This window comes from Rattus norvegicus, chromosome X (genome assembly GCF_021556685.1).
Source record: "Rattus norvegicus strain SHRSP/BbbUtx chromosome X, alternate assembly SHRSP_T2T, whole genome shotgun sequence".
In the NCBI taxonomy this organism is placed as follows: Eukaryota; Metazoa; Chordata; class Mammalia; order Rodentia; family Muridae; genus Rattus; species Rattus norvegicus.
In genome coordinates this window covers 123,954,128-123,978,345 of record NC_141554.1, presented here as the reverse complement: position 1 = coordinate 123,978,345, position 24,218 = coordinate 123,954,128, and the positions used below count along the sequence as shown (strand labels likewise).

Here is a 24,218-nt window from a genome sequence, read left to right as displayed (position 1 = left end):
TATTTAGGTAATACCCTTCTTTGGTGATGTGATCTCCATAATGAGCTATGGTGATGGAATTAGGAAGTCATGTGAAAGGCATCTTCAGCTGTGCTGCCAACATGGGTGAAGAAAAATGACAAAGCCACGCAAATTCAGCATCCTACATATGTTGTCAATTCCACCAGTGACAGGAGACTTGTTTCTACATTCCAGGCTATTTATGGGCTGATGGAGGCAGGTTTGTTGCACTTTTACAACAACTTTAAAAACTTGCATCCTCACTGAGCCACCAACCAGGCAGCATACACCGGCTGATATGAGACTCCCAACACATATACAGCAGAACCCTCAAGACATTTCAGGTCCCAGGGAGTGGGGAGGTTTGGTAGAGTGAGTGGAGACAGACTCATGGAGATTGGGGTGAGGTGGAGCAGGATGAGGAACACTCGGGCAGAACGGGAGGGGGCCAACAACTGGACTGTAAAAAAAGATTAACAAACAATAAAAAATGTGTACTAAGTCTTTTAGCTCAGGGTCTGTCTGTCTATGCAGGAAATAATTTATTATCATTATAATCGGGCTTCACAAATTTAGTTTTCTTGGCCTCTTTCCCTGTGCCAGTTGGAGTCCTGCATGAAAATGAAAGTGTTCTTTCTCTGAGTTTTTTTAAATTAATATTTGCAGTCAGAGGGTACTTTCCCTTTATCTAATCCCCTTAATGGCCTCAGTTAGGCAAGATTTCTCTTCTTATCCTATTTAAATATACCTTCAACAAGTAGTATTTAGAGCTCATTATTATGATTATTTGGTGCTACTGAGGATTGAACATAAGGTCTCATGCATGCTAGGCAAGCATACACTCTAGCAGTGAGCTAGGTCCCCAGTATTTTTTTTTTTTAGCTTTTTATTGTATTAGACAAGATCAAATCTGCTCAGGATGGCCTTGAACTTGTGAACTTTCTGCCTCACCCTCCTTGGTAGCTGGAATTACAGGCCTGAACTACTAAAAACAGTAGTGCAGTCAGCACAGGACATATATGTCATAAGTCATTAAATGAACAATTGTAACTCCAACTGAATATTTTATATGCTATTTTATTAAGATATTAATATGTTCTATTAAAATTTAATGGAGCTAAAGAGATGGCTCACTAGTTAAGAGCACTTATTGCTCTCCCAGAGGCCTGGGTTCAAGTCCCAGCACCCACATTGTGACTCACACTCATGCCCAATTCCAATCTTGGGGGGGTCAAGTGCCTTCACAGGTACCAGGCAAACATGGCGCAATACATATATTCAGGCTAAACATTAAAAAAAATTAAATAAAATAAATAAATCTAAAACAATTAAAAATAAAATTCAACGGAGCCTCCACATACATACTTGCATCTACACAATGCTCATATCTGCGTACACATCACACATACATACCCATTAAATTAAAAAAAAGATTAAATAGCATTACCAGGCTATTTGATATGCCTCTGACCCAAGATTACTTACTGTGATTAAGTGTGAATGAGCTTTCTAAGCTGCTAAGGTGCTGAAGCCGAGCCTGCATGACCCCTGATCTGTTTCGAAGAGCTGGCATAGTTTGTGACTTTCGATCTATTCCAAAGTGTTTGGATAGCCAGGCATCATGCACCCTAAAATAAAAATTTAAATCAACAACCAAAAGTAAAGACAGGCAGTGATGGTGTATTCCTTTAATTCTGACACCCGAGAGGCAGAGGCAGGTAGATCTCTGTGAGTTCAAGGCCAGCATGTTCTACATTGTGAGTTCCAGGGCAGCCAGGGCTACATAGTGAGACCCTGCCTCAAATCCCCACCAATAAAACAAAACAAACAAACAAAAAACAGTAACAGCAAAAACTGAAGTGCTCCAATAATATACGTCATTGTTTGATTCTTTTAAACTAAAGTGTGATTTTAGTTGATGTGTTTCCAGATAAATATAATATGCTGCTCAAAGATTCTATCAACTATTGCTTAGATTAAATGAGGTATATTAGAAACTGTGAGCCATCTCTCTAGCCCCTAAATTGTACAACATTTTAATGGGTTTCAAAAAGAGTGTATACTATTAGCTAAGGCATTTAGAAAGAGCCTTCTAACCTTCTCAAAACATTGGGGTTAAGTAGACAATACTCCAATAATATTCAGTTTTTTTTTTGCAGGAAGTGGGGAAGAAGAAGTGAGAAGACAGACAGTGAAATGGGAAGGGGCTGGCATCAGATATTCAAGTATAAATATCAATTCAGTTTCTTTCTGGATCACTTATAGCTGGGTCGTCTGTAAACTCAGGAAGGAAAAGTTTGTCCTCTTCTGACCATCAGGTCAGAGTAACAGAATCTGTGATGCCAATGGTCAGAGCAGCTCACAGTCTTAGGGAAAGATGGTGGTCACTGGAACATGCATCACTTGAGATTTATTACTAGGCTGTTCCAGAGACACAGTAATACGGCTTCAGACTGTAGAACTAAGCTTGGCATGGTGTGCTTACACATCCTATAATCCTGGCCTTTGAGAAGCTGAGGCAAGAGGATCAGAAGTTTAAGGTCCTTCTTGGAGACAGAGCAAGTTGAAGGCAAAAGGGCTCCATGAGATCCTGGGGCCAAAACCCAAACCCAAACCCAAACCAAACAAAGAAAAGAAAGAAACTGTTATAGATTTTAACTTTGAAAAATAAACTATTTGGTGCTAGAGACATGGCTCAGTGGTTAAAGGTCCTTACCACTGTGCCCAAGCTGGATCCCTGGGACATACATGGTGGAAGGAGAGAACCCAGACCATGAGCTATCCTCTGACATGTCCAAGCATGCACATAAAATTTTAAAAGACTATATTTGAATTCCTTTAGTGAGTAGTTCTAATTCATACCTACACAGATCCACTCATAATTCAAATAAACAAGACCTTTTTTGCCTTCGACCATTTGCCTTAAGAGACTCCTGATTGTTTTTTCCAGTGTTGAGGGCTGAACCCAGGGCTTCACATATGCTCAGAAAGTACTCAGCTGAGCCATATTCCAAGAACAAATGTATTTTCCTTCTTCTTTCCATTTTTTTTTAAAAAAAAATGTGGTTTTGGGAATTGAATCCAGGGCCCTGTGCATGCTAACAAATGCTCTATCACTGAGCTATGCCATGGAGCCCCTCAAACATTTCTTCATAAAGATTTAAGAGGCAAAAGAATAAATAGATGTATGTCCTAATTACTGTTGAGGCTTTCTAGTCACCTTAGCACTTGGGATGTTAACACACTGCAGGCAAGAGCGACTTTTACAGCCAAGTCTGCTTTTTGATTTTCTGCCTACCTATTTAGCCCTTACTTAAGTCCTCCAGGAAACACAAAGTTTAGGGAGATCTCAGAAGGTAGAAGCCTTCTCTATCATTCTAGTCATTACCCTTTTGAAAACATAGCATTCGTTCGCATTGGTTTTAACTTGGAATTGGGATACGCTGAATAAATCACAGCTGCCTTCACATTAACCTAAAGTCACTAGGTTTCGCATGCCACTGATGGGCTTGCTCTTTGCTGGAAAAGAATAAAGAAATGGAACATTGTAGTGCCCGCAGGAATTACCTTGCTATGTTTCTTTTCCCCATATATCGGAAGTGAAACAGACATACTCTAGAAAGGAGAACAACAGCACATTAGTAAAATATGGCTACCTGGTACAATTTGACAAGTAACAAGTAGAGGGTCATATGTTTCAAAGATCAATTTACTGAAATGATATTATACTAACATTCATTTCCATTGATAGCTACTTACAGGACTGCCATACCCTACCTTTCCACATGTATTTGCTATAGTTATATTAGCATTAAAAGTCCTGTGTCTTTACATATGAATGTAATGACAAGTTAGAAAAAAAATTGCCCATGTGAATCATCTTTTGTGCACTGTACCATACCATAGCAAAGGTCTCTAGTCATCATTAAGACTAAACCATGTTCCTTAATCATAGAAATAGAGGCAAATGCTATATTTTGTACAGAGGTATTAAAATGTTCTATATTATTAATAATCATAAACACATGAAAATAGGAAAAATAACATCTAAATCCCCATATGCTCATTACTTCCCAGCTTCAATAGCTGTCATGAACAGTCTTGTTTAAGCTCCATAAAAAGCAAGCTAATCTTCCTCCACCCTGCCATTCACCTTGCCTCTTTTCAAGCAAATTCTCACTATCAGTTGTCTTTATTGGTAAATATTTCCCAGCATATAAACAGGGTTTGCTACATCTGGGGGAGGTCATACAATTTAAAAGGGACCGTGAAAAAAAAGAGAACTTCAGGGAGGGATAGGAAAAAAGGAAAAATAGGAACAAAATGCAATAGAAGACAGGCTATGGGATAGGAAAAATTGGGCTAATGGAAAAATGGGGTAAGCGGGAGTGGGAATGGTTTAAAGGATGGGGCAAGAGAAGATCAATAGAATTGATTTGTAAGAAAATGCTATAATGAAAATCCCATTATTTTGTAAACTAATCAAAAGTCTAAGAAATACATATTTAGGAGAACCTACTTGAAATCTTAACAGCTAACCAGCAGATATTTTCTGTAATTTTTAAAAAGGTTGCATCAACTGGTTATATATTGATTATCCTCTCTGTATATTATGAGTATATAAATCGTGTCTATAATGCATATGTACTATTTATGTAAAAATTCCTATATTTCTCTCTATGCATAATTTTCCTTTAACCTTTTGATAATGATAAATAGTAGCTTAGCATATAACACCTTTCAATCACTATAGTTGGTTTCCCCGAGCGTTTTAAAATATAGGTAGATGTGTATTTCTATATAAACTCATAGAGCTACAGCTGTCTGCTCCTAAAGTGATTACTGTCTAGAATTATTCCACTCTAAGAGTTCAACATCTAAATTTTAGCTGTACATTAATACAGTATCCGGTTCAAAGGACTGATACAAGGCAGCTGATACCATTCTAATTTCCTAGTTTTCAAGGTCATAGTAAGAATTCTACTCACCTGTAAAGCAGTCTATTACTAGATAAGACCTTTTCTATGGGATCACAAGTATTCCACCTCCATCCTTTTATCACTAGGTGAAGAATGCTAGACTCTAGACTATTAAAAATCATTTAGTTGTCTACAATAATAGCAAATGAACTGTTGAAAACAGAAAAACAGTAATATCTAATAACCTTCAGCCAACTTTTTCAAGTAAGTGAACTGTATTTTAGGAAAATACTGTAACTTACTCTAGAAGCACGAGAATGTTTATGAGCTCTTGGGGAGACACTTTATTCCAATAAGTCAAGAGGGTATCTGAAAATAGGAGAAGTAGTGTTAGATCAGAGATCAAAGGCCCATTATCACACACTTTATCCCTATATTTGTCTTCCCACTGCCCAACACCCGCACATTCTATGACAGGATGATATATATTCCAGGCTGACAATAAACCCACTATGTTGCTGAGTATGATTCCTAATCCTCCTGCCTCCACCTCAGAGTTCTGGGATTATAGGCTTGCACAACCAAGGGGGTTTTCTCCTTTCCTTAGGCAGGATTTCACAGAGGCCTAGGCTGGTCCCAGGTGCCCAGACTTTCTGCTTCCTGTCTTACCTCCAGAGTGCTAACATCACAAATGTGTTTTATCACACTGCATTCAAAAGAATACACATACATATTTTGTATTGATTTCAAATGAATCAGTAATCTTTATTTCACATCCTAATCTTTTTTACTTTATAAATGTTCTTTTTGATGGTTAGTTCTAATCTTCCTATCATAGCTGAGGACAAAATAAGGAAATTTTTGTTTATCTTTTATACCCAAGGCTTAGCCAACTCTAAAATTTTACAAATAGTGGTAGGTTTATGGGAAGTTTTCTAGAGAGATAGAGTCAGGTGCTTTTATCTGCTACTTGAAGGGCTCTGTTAACCAAAAGATTTAAGAATTTAGAGAACGAAATTATCGTCTTCCATTTTCCTCTTTGGATAATGAGGTTGATGGTTTGTGTGTGTCCAACTATTTCAGAGAGAAGAACATCTTAAACCTATCCATGTAAGTTTTTTTTAATACATTTCTTTCATTTTTTCCAAAATCTTTTATTACCTAACTATCTACCTACCTACTTACAGGGGGTAGAAGGTATTTTATTTGTTTTAGACAGGGGTCTCATAGTCCAGGTTGACCTTGAATTCCTGATCCTCTTGCCTCTACCTTCCAAGTGCTGAGATAAAGGGAATGTACCACTTTGCCCAGCTCTGGCTAAAACCAAACAAAACTAAAAATAAAAATAAAAAAAGAAAAAGTACTAAATTTTGTCACAATATAGCTTTCTTTTTTATACTCCTCTTATATACCTAGCAGCATTGGCTATCCTACTGTAAATGACAAAATCTTTTGTCACAAAAAGTAGAAAAACTACTCTCTTTTCACCTAAGCAACAGTCTTAGGTAGACAAGGATTGAGGAGACAACGCCAACCTTACAACTGAGTGAGGTAGGATGAAGGAGCTTTGATGTTGCTTCTCTCATTTTTTAATATATTTTTTTCTGATCCTGGGATTAAATCTAATACTCTATATGTTCTAGGAAAGTACTTTATCACACAGCTATATTACCAGTTCTTAAAAAATTAATTATCATGATTATATTATTACATTTCTTGTGCATGTTCGGAACATGTTTAAACTGATATACCAGTAGAAGTTGGAGGACAACGTGCAAGCTGAGTGCTCCATTTCCACATTTGAGCTTCAGGGACTGAACTCGAGATATTTGGCAAAGGGTTTTGCGGCGGCCAGTTATCTCCGTGGCCCAGGTTGAAGACAGGGTCCGGGTTGAGAATGTAGCCCAGAATGGCCTTAAATTTTCCATTCCTTTGCCTTTGCCTCTAGATTGTTCAAATTATACAGCATTTCCTAAATTTTATTTTTAAGTCGGGGTCTAGAGGCTCAGGAGGTACGTTGGCCTTGAACTCACAATTTTCTCACCTCAGCTCCCTAGCATGAGTCACTGTCCTCACCTTACTCAAAAGTATTTTATCAAACCACGACTACCAACAGTTTCCAATGATTCTAAATTATTAATCTTTCATAATCAAAATGTTTTTGATACTTTTTCTAAAGTATTTGTTCTAAAAGATTAAGCTAAAGGCAACTTCTGTCCTCCTCCATCCAGCCTGGCCTCTTGGTATCTCCTGAGGGAGCGGGGCTGGCACGTGATTCTCAGGCGCATGCGTGCTCCCTCAGCATTCTCAGGGCATTCCTGCTTGGCCTCAGAGGGCGCGGCGCCATTTTTGAAGGCGGTGGTGGGTTTCTGTTTCCCTCAAGCTTTGGTATTTTTGTTTTGTTTTGGCAAAAAGTTTTTAGCTCCTTTCTAGGAGTAAAGAAACTGTGCTTTTCTGTCCGTCCGCAGCACGAACAGAAAAGTCTCTGCAGGACTGGTCTTAAGGCAGCTTCATGGCAGGTCTGTAAAGGGACAGGGGGGCGGGTGAGGCCTGTGAGGCCTGTGAGGCCACGGGGCAGCCGCGCCCCTTGCCTACAGACCTGATTGGCAGGGCTGCCGGGGCTAGTGTTCTGGTCAGCGGACCTTAATTAGAGGCTTCTGTGCCATTTTTTCTTTTTGTCAGTGGCATGTGAAGTTGCTGGCCACAGCTCCATAGTGAAAAAGCGGCCAGTGGTCCTACCAGTCGCTAGCCGGTGTCAAGTTCTCAGTGGAGGTTTTTTTTTTTTTTTTGGACAGTTTTTGTTTGTTTGTTTTTCGTTTTGGTCAGTGGCATGCTAAGTAACTGTAGTTAACAGCTCTGTAGTTAAAGAGCAGCTGGTGGGTCCTGGTGGTCACTAGTCAGTGACAAGTATTTAGCAGAAGCTCTCTGGCCATTTTTGTCAGTGGTCCTGCCAAGCTTGACCCCTGCCTCTCTCGGTTCCCGATAAGTCAAAAAACGATGCAGGCCAGCAGTAGTGGTAGTGAAGACAGGGAAGGTGGTAGAAAACCCACACGGGCAGGTAACATAAAGCTTAGCGTAAGTGATTTGGCGTCTGATGACTTTAAAAAGGCATGGTTGTCACTGAAAGAGGTCCATGATAAAGAGCTTTACCGCTTACAGGTGAAATTAAGCAATATGAGAAAGTCACGGTTGACAGAGGGAAGGCGGTGTGGTGGCCCAGTACCAAAGGGCAATAAACCACTAACGCAACCACTGGAATCCTCCCATTCAAAAGTATGTGAGCGCTGTTTAATGAACGAAACATACAGGGATGTGCTGCAACAAGAATTTAATAACATGCAACAAAAAAATCTCGTGCAGATTGCTGAGCTTACTGTAGAAAATAACAAATTAAAAGAAGAAAACAAAATGCTTTTGGAGAGGCTAAAAGCAACTCCACCTTCACGTGTTCAGTTGGCTTTTTCAGATAGTGATTATGAGGATTTCGTTAAAGGTACTCAAATGAAAATTAAACACATTTATACAGTAAAGGAGCCTTCCCAAGCAGTACAGTTGCAGTCGTCTCCTAGGTATGTTACAAAACCACAAGATGAACAAAAAAAATCTCTCTGTACACCGAAGGTAGAACCACCTCCTTCACGTAAACAAACTCCACAAAGCAGTCAGGAAATCCAGGTAGTCTCAGAGACCTCTTTTGTGGACTCTTCCTGTCCCGAGGAGGATCATGATACCAAAGAGGCCAATGTATTACTGTCATGTACAGCTTGTTCTATAAAAGCTTCATCGGACACCTTTAACAAAGATGAGTCAGATAATTCCTCAAGACGTCGTAGAGTAAGTACTTCCACACAAAAACATGATAAGGAGAAGACCTTAACTTGGAGCTTTTCCAGCATTTCCTCTGGAGAGGAACCTATAATAGTATCTGAAACTTCAGAGGAAAGTATGCCTTGTAATCCTAATTCTGCACTGGCATCTTGGGAAAAGAAAAGAGAACAAAATAGTTCACAGGTGTTTCCTGTGGACTATACTTCAAAATATATTCAGAAAAGGAGAGCAACACAGTCTGCTAGCAGTCAGAATAATGACATTTCAGTGAAATCTGGTCATGCTCCTCGGCTTTCCAGGGGAGAAACTACTCTGAAAAGCACTTGTGAATCTGAAGATATAAGACATCTTGCAAAGAGGTCTAAAAGTGATTCCTAGAGAGTTCTTTCAGAGATTTCATTGAAAAGTAAAAAACAGATAGAAAAAAGTTTCAGCTTCCCTTCATGTTTGCTTCTGAGAAAATGTGTCTGTGTTCAATAAGATAGTGTTCCTGTAAATTCAGATTATGCAACAAATAATAAAGTATTAGAACTTAAAACTCTTTGATTCATGCCCTTTAGGACCCTAAAATAGTGAATTGCTATTAGTAAAATATATAGACAGAGAAGGAAATGTCAAAATCCCCCCTGCTGCTAAAACAATTGTGTATACATAGAATAAATTGATATTAAAGTTATTAATTTTATAATACAATTAAAAAATTATGAGCACCTGAAGGATGTAAACTTGTAAGAATTCAATGCACATAGAGTAATAAAAATACTATTTATTAGACAAGGTCACTAGAACTAATACATTAAAAACGATCTAGAAGTAAACATTTTTTTAGAATAAAAAGAGAATGACTTTATGGGATGCAGTCTGACTTTAAACATGCAAAAGATAAAGAGATTTGATGCAGACAAAATATGAGTTACTGAAAATGTCTTCTCTGAAACTACAAAGAACCTTCCTATCACAGAGCTTCAATCTTTTTTTTTTTTTGGTTCTTTTTTTTTTCGGAGCTGGGGACCGAACCCAGGGCCTTGCGCTTCCTAGGTAAGCGCTCTACCACTGAGCTAAATCCCCAGCCCCACAGAGCTTCAATCTTTGACTTCAATAAAATTTTGACAGTTTACTCCTAAGTTGTATATTCATGAGACCAATAGATTATTCAGTTATTTGTATAATTTTTCTATATGAGATGGTAGAATTCCAGTCTTTAGGAGGCTGAAGAAGAAAAACTTCAAATTCAAGGTTAGTCTGTATGTTCTAGAACAAACTAGGCTAAAAAGATTCAATCTTAAAAAGAAAAAAAATACTATTTTTGAGTTGTACTAATTTATTTCAGAGTTTGTTACTCATATGTGGCTAAGGGCTTTAATATTTTTGTACCTAACTGGCTATTATCTAATAATTGGTATTATTTATATTATTATTTTGTACTATCAAAGAAATTCAAGTAATGTTTGTTAAAAATTGTTAAAGATATCCTGGTTGTGTAGTACCAGAAAAAAATTTAAATGAGAAATAGTTGGGCATACTACTAGTTACCTCCAGTTCCAGCATTTGGAAGATAGGTAAGAAGATTGTGAATTTACAACCTTGGCTAAGAAAAAAAGACTGTGGTATTGTTGTACTCTACAATTTGCTTTCCTATCTGAATAATCTGTTATAATGTTTCTTTGTCACAAAAATAAAGTATGTAATAGTTAGTAAAAATGTATGTATAAAATAAGCTGGGAGTATATAGCTCATGTGCTAGGCCCTGGGTTCATGTCTCTAGTATCAAAAAAGTTTAAAAATATGGCCTAGGATTTAGCTTGACAGTGAAGCACTTGCATAAGCATGTGCAAAGTGGAAGCCCTTGGTTTGTCATCTGACACCAAGGTATGTGTGGGAGAATGAAACAGCCAAGTGTGATGGGAAAAAAATGAAACAACCAAATGTGGTGTGTACCCTTGTGATTTTAGCACTCAAGAGGCTGAAGCAAGAGAATCAAGAGATTGAGCCATCTTTATGTATAGTATGACCCTCTCTCCAAAACGAATATAAATTGGGGCTGGAGAGATGACTCAGCAGTTAAGAGTACTTGTTGCTCTTGCAAAGGACCTTCATTCAGTTCCCAGCACCCACATGGTGGCTCATAACCTTTTGTAACTCCAGGTCCAGAGGATCTCATGCTCTTTTCCCACCTCTGTAGGCATACATGTGGTACACATACACATAAAGAAAAACAAGCAGGCATGGTGGTGCGTGCCTTTAATCCCAGCACTTGAGCAAAAGAGGATAGCCTGGTCTATACAGTGAGTTCCAGGCCATTTAGGGTTATATAATGAGATTCTGTTTTAAAAAAAGCCCAAAATAGAAATAAAAAATAGTAAATCTAAAAATATGTCTGTAATAGAAAATTTGAACAAGATAGTTATATGATAATGGTGATTAGAACCCAGGTGCTTTTTTGAATTTATTTTAAATTTATCTACTGATTTTGCATGTTGACAACTATTTTTCTTTTCTGTTTTGTACATGTGCTATGAATTGAACCCAGAGTCTCATATATGCTAGCCATGTGCTCCCCTAGTTTACATTTACTTTGCTAATTGTCTATATTCCTGAGGAAGAATATGATATTATATGTATACACTGTATAATGCCTACTTAGGTAGATTTTATGTTCTTTAGACCTGCATACTTTTTGAGCAAATAAAGATAAATGGAAGAAGAGGGTGGGAATTTTATAAATAAATGTGACATTTGAGGAAAAGGCAATTTTAACTCCTGAGGATATGAATGTAATCCCTTATTTATAGTTATATAGTATAAAGAGAAACTGGTAATGCTAGCAGATGATACCATTCTTCTCCAAGAAGAGATACAGATTGACATCCTGACTCCAGACATCAGGGCTGCTGCAGAGAGGACGACTGACTCCAGACAACACCGTGGTGCTGCAGAGACAACTGACTGCAGACAACACCATTGATGCTATAGAGACAATGACTGACTCCAGACAACACCATTGGTACTCAAAGAGACAATGGTGGCATCCCCTACCTTCAGAAAGCCCTGGTTTCTTGCTTCTGTGTTTATGTTTTTCAAATCCTAGTTCAAATAAATGCTAAAGTGTTAATTTTGTATTGTGATTATTTCCTTCCTGTTATATTAACCACTTAACATTTTATGCTTTGCCTAAAAACCCTTAAAATTGTTGCATAATTTTTATAAGTTAATAGTTTTAAATCCTATCAAACATTCAAATCCATGGAAACTTATTTTAATGTTCATCTTAAGGGATATTTCATGACTTGAATCTTTAAAGATCTGTTTCTAAAATGTATGTTCTCAATTTACAGGCCTGAACTTAGGAGGGGGTATCTACTACAGTTCCTGCTGAGTATGCTAGTCTCTCACCTTCAGAAATCATCTTTACTATGTATAAGTAGCACATCAAGAGGTTTCTGATTTCATACTGATCCAGACGATTATACTGGGATACACTAGTTCTTGACGAACTCTGCCGGGTCTGTAAGATAAAAGAGAGGAGACTTATGAAATAATATGGCGATTTTACACAGCTTTAAACTCAAATTATTTTTTCACCACTAGTCCTACTGGGGAAAACTATAAATTTTATAGTCTTTCTTACAGGTAAATGGGTTGAGTCTTTATTGCTACAGTATCTAGTGATATCACTGGAAATTACTTCAGTTGTTCATAAAGATATAGCTATTAATGATATATTAATGTTCCACTCCCGTATGCTTTGTGTTATAATAACAAAAACTGAAAATACTCAAAAATTTTTAGGAAGAATATCTGTTATGTGAAGGAGGGATTTAAGGTATATGAAAACATAACATATTTTAGGGCTGGAGATAAAGTTGAGAAGTAGATCACTTGCCTAACATATGCAAGCTCTGTGTTTAATTCCCCATCACTGCCTAAAAGTTACACTTTAAAATTTGAATCACTTCTTAGAATGGATTAATATCCAATCATCAAATAACCTATTTAAAAATGGGCTGACATAAAATACAGGTACCATGTTATACTCCACAGACCCAATGCAGCTTAACAAGAAGGAAGGCCCAAGCAAGGAAGCTTGAATTTCATTTCAAAGGGGTAATAAAATAGTCATAAGATGCAGATGGAGAGAGGGAACTGGGAGGGAGGGGGAAGGCAGAGGGGAATGGGGTTCAGGATCAGGTGTGGGGAAGGACAGGAGAGATGGCTACATGGCCATGAAAATGAATGGAAATCTCCAATTGACCGAGGTGATGAGGTTGGGGCGGGGCATCTCCAGGGAGAGACAGAGACTGGGGATAAGGGAGGAACCCAAGAATCAATGAGGGTGACTTAAGCTGTGACTCACTACACTGGGGATATGGAACCCGAAGAGGCCACCTCCTGTATCCATACAGGAACCCTAGTGGAGTGATAGACAACAACTCACCAACAAAACTTTCAACCCAAAACAAGCAATGCAGACATGGGGGAGGGAGCAGGGACTGAGGTAATGGCCAACCAATAACTGTCCCATGGATAAGCACCGATCCCTGACACGATTAGTAATCCTCGGTTATGCTATAGACAGGAGTATGTTGTCCTCTGAGAGGCTCCACCTAGCACCTGACTCAGACAGATAGACACCCACAGCCAAAAAGTGGATAGAGCTTGGGTTATGGAAGAATAGGAGAAAGAATTGCTGGCCCCAAAGGGGATAGGAACTTCATAGGAAGACCAACAGAGTCAACTAACCTGGATGCTTGGGGCTCTTAGAGACGAACCACCAACCAAAGAAAATACACAGGCTGGACCTAGACCTCCCCACTCCTATGTAGCAGATATGAAGCTTGACCTTCATGTGGGTCCTGAAAAACTGGAGCAGGGCTATCCCAAAAGCTGTTGTCTGTATGTGGATATGTTGTAGCTGGTCAGCCTTGTCTGGCCTCAGTTGGGAAAGAAGTGCCTAGCCTTACAGAGACTTGAAGCACCAGGGTGGCAGGAGGGGGGTATGGCCTCCATCTGCTCAGAGGAGAAGGGGGAGGGGAAGCAAGGATTGTGGGAAAGATTGACAGGGAGGCTGGCAGCGGGTGGGATGTAAAGTGAATAAGTAAAAACAACAATCACAACAACAACAAAACCCAAATGTGCTGATACAATAATTAAAATAAGAAGGACCAGGTAATATTTCCAAATTAGGTCAAGTAATGTTGTTCCTATTATTTAATGAGATCTCTTTAAATACCAAAATCATGGCAATATCGCATTTATTTGAGGATTTATATAAATAAGAGTAACAATAACACAAAGTTTTACCCTTGCTAATTAAACAATACTCAGAGCTGAGCTAACAGGGTACATAAAACTAAGGATTTTGAATTAGATTGAAACAAACTTGTTCTGATTGCTTGTTAGACATGAAATTACTAGGAAGTTATTTAATCGCTGTCACCTTATCTGTGATGGTATCATCACAATTCAAAATAGTGTGAAATAGGAACCATTGTGAATAAATTACTATTTACCCAAAGGTTCAAAGATGTATATTCCAGTGGTTCTTTTTTTTTTTATTCATTCTCTCCAGGAATGTCAGCTAAAACCATTATTAAAAAAATGAAATATCCCTAAAACAAAACTGTATAACCACCAGATTCACATGAAGATGACCTAGTGGAGACAAGCTGGACCTCACCTTACCAACAAGCTATCAAATCTGTTATGTTTAAGCAGTGAGACCGCCAAGGAAGGAGATGCCAAGTAGTTCTTCAAAGCTTCGGACCACAATCAAACACAGCATCATTTTCAACAGAAGCAGAAGCTCATCTGAATATGCTCAAGGATGCTGACATCAACATTTAATCATCTGCTCACTCATCCAGGAAGAAGGGGAGATCAGTTACTACTGTACTTTATTGTGTTCAACCAAATCACCATGTTACAAAAATAGCAAGCTGCCATAATAAAAAATAAAGCTCCTCTATCCAGCACCAGATAGCATCATTTTACTTTCAAGCCTAGAAATTGCACACTTGTATATAAACCAACCAAAGATGAGGATTGAGAGTTCATCTTGGTGGATTTTTCCTTTGATGAATATGAAGTGTCCTTCCTTATCTTTTTTGATGACTTTTAATTGAAAATTGATTTTATTTGATATTAGAATGGCTACTCCAGCTTGCTTCTTCTGACCATTTGCTTGGAAAGTTGTTTTCCAGCCTTTCACTCTGAGGTAGTGTCTGTCTTTGTCTCTGAGGTGTGTTTCCTGTAGGCAGCAGAATGCAGGGTCCTCATTGCATATCCAGTTTGTTAATCTATGTCTTTTTATTGGGGAGTTGAGGCCATTGATGTTGAGAGATATTAAGGAATAGTGATTATTGCTTCCTGTTATATTCATATTTGGATGTGAGGTTATGTTTGTGTGCTTTCATTCTCTTTGTTTTGTTGCCAAGACGATTAGTTTCTTGCTTCTTCTAGGGTATAGCTTGCCTCCTTATGTTGGGCTTTACCCTTTATTATCCTTTGTAGTGCTGGATTTGTAGAAAGATATTGTGTAAATTTGGTTTTGTCATGGAATATCTTGGTTTCTCCATCTATGTTAATTGAGAGTTTTGCAGGATACAGTAACCTGGGCTGGCATTTGTGTTCTCTTAGGGTCTGTATGACATCTGTCCAGGATCTTCTGGCCTTCATAGTTTCTGGAGAAAAGTCTGGTGTGATTCTGATAGGTCTCCCTTTATATGTTACTTGACATTTTCCCCTTACTGCTTTTAATATTCTTTCTTTATTTTGTGCATTTGGTGTTTTGACTATTATGTGACGGGAGGTGTTTCTTTTCTGGTCCAATCTATTTGGAGTTCTGTAGGCTTCTTGTATGCCTATAGGTATCTCTTTTTTTAGGTTAGGGAAGTTTTCTTCTATGATTTTGTTGAAGATATTTACTGGTCCTTTGAGCTGGGAGTCTTCACTGTCTTCTATACCTATTATCCTTAGGTTTGATCTTCTCATTGAGTCCTGGATTTCCTGTATGTTTTGAACCAGTAGCTTTTTCTGCTTTACATTATCTTTGACAGTTGAGTCAATGATTTCTAGGGAATCTTCTGCTCCCGAGATTCTCTCTTCCATCTCTTGTATTCTGTTGGTGAAGCTTGTATCTACAGCTCCTTGTCTCTTCTTTTGATTTTCTATGTCCAGGGTTGTTTCCATGTGTTCTTTCTTGATTGCTTCTATTTCCATTTTTAATTCCTTCAACTGTTTGATTGTGTTTTCCTGGAATTCTTTCAGGGATTTTTGTGTCTCCTTTCTATGGGTTTCTACTTGTTTATTTATGTTTTCCTGGAATTCTTTCAGGCATTTTTGCGATTCCTCTCTGTAGGCTTCTACTTGTTCTCTAAGGGAGTTCTCCACGTCTTTCTTGAAGTCCTCCAGCATCATGATCAAATACGATTTTGAAACTAGATCTTGCTTTTCTGGTGTGTTTGGATATTCCATGTTTATTTTGGTGGGAGAATTGGGCTCTGATGATGCCATGTAGTCTTGGTTTCTGTTGCTTGGGTTCCTGCGCTTGCCTCTCGCCATCAGATTATCTCTAGTGTTACTTTGTTCTGCTATTTCTGACAGTGGCTAGACTGTCCTATAAGCCTGTGTGTCAGGGGTGCTGTAGACCTGTTTTCCTGTTTTCTTACAGCCAGTTATGGGGACACAGTGTTCTGCTTTCGGGCGTGTAGTTTTTCCTCTCTACAGGTCTTCAGCTGTTCCTGTGGGCCTGTGTCTTGAGTTCACCAGGCAGGTTTCTTGCAGGGGAAAAGTTGGTCCTACCTGTGGTTCCAAGGCTCAAGTTTGCTCGTGGGGTACTGCCTAAGTCCTCTCCGTGGCGGCAGCAACCGGGAAGATCTGCGCCACTCTTTCCGGGAGCCTCCGTGCACCAGGGTTCCAGATGGCGTTTGGTGTTTTCCTCTGGCGTCTGGATGTGTGCAGAGTGCAGTCTCTTCTGGTTTCCCAGGCGTGTCTGCCTCTCTGAAGGTTTAGCTCTCCCTCCCACGGGATTTGGGTGCAGAGAACTGTTTATGCAGTCTGTTTCCTTCAGGTTCCGGCGGCGTCTCAGGCGCAGGGGTCCTGCTGCTCCTGGGCCCTCCCCTACGGGAAACCAGAGGCCTTATACAGTTGCCTCTTGGGCCAGGGATGTGGGCAGGGGTGGGCAGTGTTGGTGGTCTCCTCCGCTCTGCAGCCTCAGGAGTGCCCACCTGACCAGGCGGTGAGGTCTCTCTCCCACGGGGTTTGGGAGCAGAGAGCTGCTGCCTATTCCAGTGGTTCTTAAGGGTGCTTTCCACCAGCAGAATCAGCATCACCTGAGGACTTAGTATTAAAAATTAGCAGGCCCTGTTTCAGACCTACTGATCCTCTGAGGGCGAGGTGCAGCCATTTATTTTTAAGCCCTCCAGGTGACTGATGCACATCATGTGCGCCACAAAATAGTAGGAAATTCTTATTTATGAACATGCATTCAAGTATGGCTGGCTTAAGTAAAAATTCCAGTTTTACTTAAAAACATGAGTGGGAGTTTATTATTTTAAAAAACATTTACAGACCCATCTAAGTAATACATGATTCTATAATTTTATCTAGTGTGACAACTTTACTCTCTAGGCTGTGGTTTTTTGGCTTCAAAGCAGATACATTTCACATTTTGATGTTAGGCTTGAAACAATTTGATGGAAAAGTTAGAATACTTTAAGACCCTAAGTAATTCTGGAACTCTGAGACAATCAACTGGACGACCTAAAGTTTCTCTCAAACAAATGTTATTTTTTTTTAAAAGAAAGGCTGAATCAGGCCCGCTCTGATATATTTTCATTAAAGTGCAAGGCAGATTAAACATTTTAAATCAAAACCTCCCCTTCTAGGTTACAGTGAGCTACAGCAAAGGAAGTAAGAGTTAGGCTGCTCGAGGATAGTTGCCTTATTCCCAATACAAAGTTTTAAGACAACCAGGAAAACTGGGCATCCTGGTTTTTGCCTGTCGTTGGGATTACTCAGAAGGATGAGACTGCTTGAGGCCAGAAGTTTGAGATCAGCCTGGGCAATAAATTGGAGGTGGAAGCAGGAGACTCAAGGATTGTCTGGGAGACATCATGGCCTGAGGTGTGCTTGAACTTTGAGAAAAACCTCGTCTCAAACTTCCACTAAAAATGTCACACTAACTATGCTTAAGGGAGAAAAAGACGTCCAAGTAAGAGCTGCAAGGACAGGAAAGTATTGCTATAATATTCAGGAATTGTGGGATGTACTTTACAGATCCAGAAAAGACTATATGAGAGCAGATAGATGAATGTTTACTTTTTAAAAATGTTGGTAGCCTAATATGTCACCAGGTTTTTCTATATATTTAGGTTCTTACGTTTTCGCCAGTGCTCCCAGGATCTGGAAATCCTGTTGCTCCTTCAGGAATAAGGGAACCTCTTGAATCTTCCCTCTTAATTCCATGACCATTTTGAAAAGACCCATAGGCTGGAAAAAAGTCCAAGTCCTTGTTAACAGCAGGAAGAACCATCAAAATATTTTTAAAACTAAGTACTACATTATTTTAAATAAGTATATGCTATTAGAGAATCCTGGTCTTCTAAAAATGTCAAATTCATATGTCAAAATGCTGCAAAAAGAACCCAAGTAAATGTTAAGTGATTTTCCCCCTCTCAAAACAATTTATTAAAGTTCCTTGGAAGTCATGTAATAAAGCGACATATTTCACAAAACAGCTTACCTATATTACAGATAAGGAAACACAAGCCTAGGAAAGTGGCCTACCCAATACTAGTGAAAAAAAAAAGGAGGAAAGGAAACCAGTGTCTTTTTGTTTTGTTTTGTTTTTCCTTATCTTCTAGTTTTTCTACTGTACCTAGTCATCTTGATCATGTTTAAACAAATTAGAAAATATGGCTGCATGTGAATTATATTTTATCTAAACGTTAGGAAAGATCAGAATTTGTATAGATTTACCACAGAATATTTAAAAAAGAGCAGAGGTTCATTGCTAAAAATTTGTTGTGTTGCATAAGCTTTAAAGTGATTAATTACCTGGTTCTTTGTCAGTGGCCAGGCTCCCTCTGCTTGTAGGTGAAACAAAGCCACATGGAAACTCATCCCTGGATGCCTGTAACAGATATGATGCCCGATGCCCGAATCATTTAACCAATTTTAAAACTAGCACAAAAATGTTAATTAGATTGTACCCTGATTTTAAACAAAGCTTACTATGAAAGTTACATCAAATACTATTAGTAGTTAAGTGACACGTCTCAAAATATTGGCTGCCAGCATACTATAGTAAGAGTTATAACCTCTGATATCTGATATTATATACACACAGACACACACAGACACACACAGACACACACACACACACACAGACACAGACACACACACACACACACACACACACACACACACGGCTACAACTGGTATAATCTAAGCATTGTTCAGTTTAGCTCTCTTCCTTGGAACCAGAGACAATGCTAGAAGTTGAAGTGTAACAAAAAGTTCCTAAGTAAACATGAGCTGCAAAAGAACAGATCCTGAAACATTTCAACTATGAATGTCAAATGTGTGTGGAATGAACAACAGCATGAACTATTTATTATGTGTGAAGATCGATATGGCATCCAGTAGGTTACAATCCTATTCCTGTCATTAACACAATCAAGTGCCACAAGCAAGAAAGCTACCAGGCCAGCTTAAAAGTGGTTTTTTCAGCTGGTGATGGTGGCGTATACCAGTAACCCTAGCACTCAGGACATCTAGTTAGGAGACTTGTTCCCAGTTCCAAGCCAGCCTGGACTGTAGTCACAGTGAGATCCTGTCTCAGTAACCTAATACGGCTGGAATGATGGCTCAGCAATTCTAAGTGCCTAATTGCTCTTGGTCAGAGTTCAGTTCCCAACAGCCATGTGGACTGTCCATAACTCCAGCTCCAGGACATTTGTCCCTCTTCTGGTCTCCATAGGCACCTGCACTCATGCATGAACACACACTCTGACACATGCATATATGCATAATTTTAAAATAAAACTAAAATTCTTCCTTCAACTGATCTTTCAAAGATTCTTTCTTGGGAATTTAGGAGTAGCTTTCAAGATTAGCAAGGGCATTTTACAGGGAAAATTTTCTAGATTATCTTGTAAAGCACAATTCAACTTGCTGTCCAACAATATGAAATGATTCTGCAAAGTGTGTGTGTGTGTGTGTGTGTGTGTGTGTATACATGAATGATCAAGGACCATTCAAAGAAGGAAGAGAAATAGGAGCTAACAGTGCCACTGAACCAACAAGTACAAAACATACAATTTGAGCACCGAAACTTTTTAAGGTAGCATCTTATGTAGCCCAGGCTTGCCTTGAATTCGCTCCAGCCTTTCAAGTGGTGATACCCAGCCATTGTTTTAATAGGGTTACTTGCACATTGGAGAGTATCCAGAAGTACTGACCATGAAAATAAATGGTTTGGAATGACAAATATCAAAATGGTGATACATGGCCTGGAGATAAATTTAGAAGGTGTGTAAGGATTTGTATATGCTTGGCCCAGGGAGTGACACTATTTGGAGTTGTGGCCTTGTTGGAGTTGAAGTGTCACTGTAGGCAGGGGCTTTAAGGTCCTCATCCTAGATGCCTGGAAGTTAGTCTCCTCATAGCAGCCTTCAGATGAAGATGTAGCACTCTCAGCTCCTCCTGCACCATGCCTGCCTGGATGCTGCCATGTTCCTGCCTTGATGATTATGGTCTGAACCTTTGAACCTGTAAGCCAGTCCCAATTTAATGTTGTCCTTATAAGGATTGCCTTGATTATGGTGTCTGTGCACAGCAGTAAATCTCTAAGACAATGTGTAAGGGCCAAATTATAGAGGTGGAAACAAATATTTTACAGGTCTCTAGAGGCCAAAACTAGGAGCAATTGACAGAAACCCTTTTAGGTCTAAGGGTGAGGGGGGACTATTTTAATATTACAAGGGCAAGATTGTTTACAAACAGAAACATTGTTACCCTTTCAGGGTCTTCTACGTCTTAAGGCACTAAGGAGAATAGAGAGAAATTTAACCCAACTGTGGTAAACTAAAGGGGACTTATCAAGAAATACTTAACAGAGACTATCAAGGGTAGGGAAAAACAAAGGAATCTTAACCCCCAGTGTCTGACACTCTGGAAGTGAAGAAACTTTCATTTTGCTCTCAAGATGAATAAATACACTGAAATGTATTAGTAGCAAAATTTAAAGAACAAAACAATAGGAAAAAATCATTCCTTTGGACCACCTTATCCAAAATGAGGTCTTTAGAGTAGACAGAGGCAGTTAAGCTTGTTAGACACACAGACTCTGCACTTCGGCACTAGAGCCTACTGAATTAAGATCTGTGTTCTCCACACTACAGTTTGAGACACGTTGCTCTAGGACAAACAGTAGCAATGGAATATGGACTAAAACGTGAATTTGTAGGATTTAGATCATATAGCAGATGGCCTCAATTCCACATTCATCAGATAAAACAAGATACAACTTGAGACAGAAATGCATTAATACACTTACAGAATTAGGCATGGCTGCACAGGAGTACAAAGTATCTCGGCCTGCCAGTCGCTGTATATTTTCCAAGAGCAGCCCGACAAACGGGAGGTACAACTGTGCTATTTTGGCTTGCTGGTTCTGAAAAATACCAAAACTTTATTGATTAATAGTATGTATATGCTACAAATGAATGGGGTCGACTTCATATGTCAGATTTAAAAGACTAAGAGTGAGATAACAGCTATAAAAATTTGAGGTTTGAACTAATAGTTACAACAATTATCCAAGAACTTTGTTGCTGTTTGGACTTGCTCAAAATACAAAGTCCAGTGACAGCTTTCAAACATAATCACATAAAGGAAAAGGTTGTTTGCAAGATCAGTATAACTAAGCTGTTTATAATTTGTAAAAATCACAAACTACAATAATATAGTTTATATCTTAAAACGAAGGATCAATTTACTTTCAGACAGAATCATGAAAAAAATGGCAAGATTTGTAGATAGAAAAATTTTGGTAACTAAAAAATGCAGCATGATAAAATTATAGGAAAAAGTCCATCTGTAAATCGAAATTTCAAATTAGCTACAATAACAAATTATATCAAGTTTCTTTATATTGAATGTTTGAAATTAAGGATGGATTATCAAACAGGAAATATTATATTTCCTTGAGTTACTTAATATTAGGAAGTCACACAGAGTTATTCCAAATCCATTTGGTTTGTAGTTTAATTTTCCATGACCTTAAATTGCAATGTAAATGACTTTTAAATACATATTGAAGTAGTAGGAGACAGCAACCAGAGCCATGTAGGATCACACATAAATAATGCTAAATGTATGTAAGATTTACAGCCCCCTCCATGGTTTGACAGTTAAATATTATCGTAACATCTTTTTAGTATACAGAAAAATTCACATTACATATTTTATATATGTTATATTTCGTATGTCTTATTAAACAAGTATCAATATCATATTCATTTAGGGATATGTGTATATATTTACAGACATTAAACTATTTGACAGCACATGCATGGTACAACTCTATATGATTTTTTAAGTGTCCATCCATGTGAATAAAGGTGCCTGTGGAGGCCAGAAGTGTGGGATCTGCCTGTAACATCTCCTTGGAACTGAAGTTACAGGCGATATAAGCTGCCAGACGCGAGTACCGGGAACCAAACTGCAGTCCTCTGCAAGAGCAGTGAGCACTCTTAGCTCCTGACTCAACTATTTTTCCAATCCCTGTTAAGACTTTTCAAAAATCCTAGTTTATGGAATAAATAAGGAAAGAGTTTGACTACCCAAATGTTTATATTAAATAGAAGCAAAATACATACAGCAACCTAATCTCATTTTCATCATCCTATAAGTACAGATCTTTATATATGTTAATTTAAAAGCATGATTTGAGAAGCTGGGGATACAGAGCTCAGTGGTAGAATATGTGTTCACTGTGTACAGGGCCACAGCTTGTTTTTTCCCCAGCATCAAATTATTAAAAAATGATTTGAGAAAATGTTTTCCTTTAACTTAATTTGCATGACATTTAAAAAAAACTTAATAGCCTGAAATGAGGAAAAAACCCCAATAGTTTATAAAATTACCTCTTCACTGATAACTCATACTATGTTCCTCACTGTAATCATCTGGAGTGAAAAATCTTAGTAGAAATTTGCTAGTGTGCTACTGTACAGACATCCTTACCTTGTGTTGGTATCTAGTATCAAATGCATGCTTTATCAAAAGATTCTTTATGACCGAGATAGCTGTGTATCTGATCTCATAATTGTCTTGAAGAGCAATGGACGTTTCCCGCAGAAGTAGCCCAACCAAGAAGTGATGTTTGCAATACTCATCTGATAAACTGTATTCAAGATTGGAATCTGCAGTATAATAAAAGTTGTAACTTTTAATAAAGAATAAAAAATATTAGACAACTAAAATACTATAATTATTTTGATCATCTGTGGTCATGCTAGCAAGAACTATAAAATTTTATTATTAATCGATTTGTACAATTCTTCTGTACTATAGAATGAGCATGCAAAATTTGAATGATAAGACTACTCCTAAATTAGGGACAGACGATTTGCTTTAATGATTATTTCAGTCACCATGATACTTTTCCCCCTAAATTATTTCAAATCTCAGTACAATTATACTAGATTCTGGGATGAAAAAAATTCTATATTTGGTCATCTTTTAACATATTTCTTTATTATCAAAAGAGATTTAATTTTAACTCTAAGCACTCAATTTCATAGAGTAATGCTTGATTTCCTTATCCATTTAGATTTATAAAGTGAAAAGAAGAAAACAGGATGATGTCAAGAGTATTAAGTATTGATTATTACGATCATCACTACATTCTGGCCTGACCATTCATAGTAGATACAATGTTAATACAAAAAGCCACCACATCGCACATCAGGTCAGCATCACATCTCACATCAATTCACCATCACATAAATACAGACCTTCCATTTCATAAAATCACCACTGCAAACAGCATCTTTCACTCCTTTCTAGACTTTTTGATCTCCACTAAATCCTACACATTAATACTGTGGGACTTAAAATAATTAGAGGGCGGCTGGGGATCAAATTAAGGAATTTCTGGTAGTAGACTGTATTTCCATTTATTTTACATAAAATGCCTTTTTACTTTCTTTTGTCTGCCTCAGAATGTAATGCAATGCAGCATTTTCAGTTAGGACTTTTAAATGTTGGAATTCTCCAATTGAATCTCAAATCCCAATGCCCTATCTCCTCTTTTTCCCTACTGCCTCATCATTATCAAAAAGACAGGGGGAAGTACGTGAGCCACACAAGCTCTTAACTTAGTAATGGGTGGTTAGATAGTAGTACTATTGTCTTAAAATATTTATTTTCCTATTTTTGTTGGCTATGATTTAACCACTTCTA

General features: G+C 38.2%; 1 protein-coding gene across 7 annotated transcripts in view; it reads right to left on the bottom strand.

Moving 5' to 3' along the window:
• Dock11 (dedicator of cytokinesis 11) overlaps nucleotides 1–24,218 on the bottom strand; it is a 185,079-nt gene that overhangs the window by 40,452 nt on the left and 120,409 nt on the right. For 5 of the 7 annotated variants that reach the window (XM_087599791.1, XM_087599792.1, NM_001434047.1 and 2 more), the window contains 8 exon segments: nucleotides 22,998–23,176; nucleotides 21,307–21,423; nucleotides 18,804–18,879; nucleotides 18,127–18,236; nucleotides 12,141–12,252; nucleotides 5,222–5,288; nucleotides 3,568–3,615; nucleotides 1,486–1,628 (listed from right to left, as the gene is read on the bottom strand). In XM_087599791.1, the coding sequence (XP_087455917.1) occupies nucleotides 1,486–1,628; nucleotides 3,568–3,615; nucleotides 5,222–5,288; nucleotides 12,141–12,252; nucleotides 18,127–18,236; nucleotides 18,804–18,879; nucleotides 21,307–21,423; nucleotides 22,998–23,176 (852 nt within the window). 7 annotated transcript variants of the gene reach the window in all.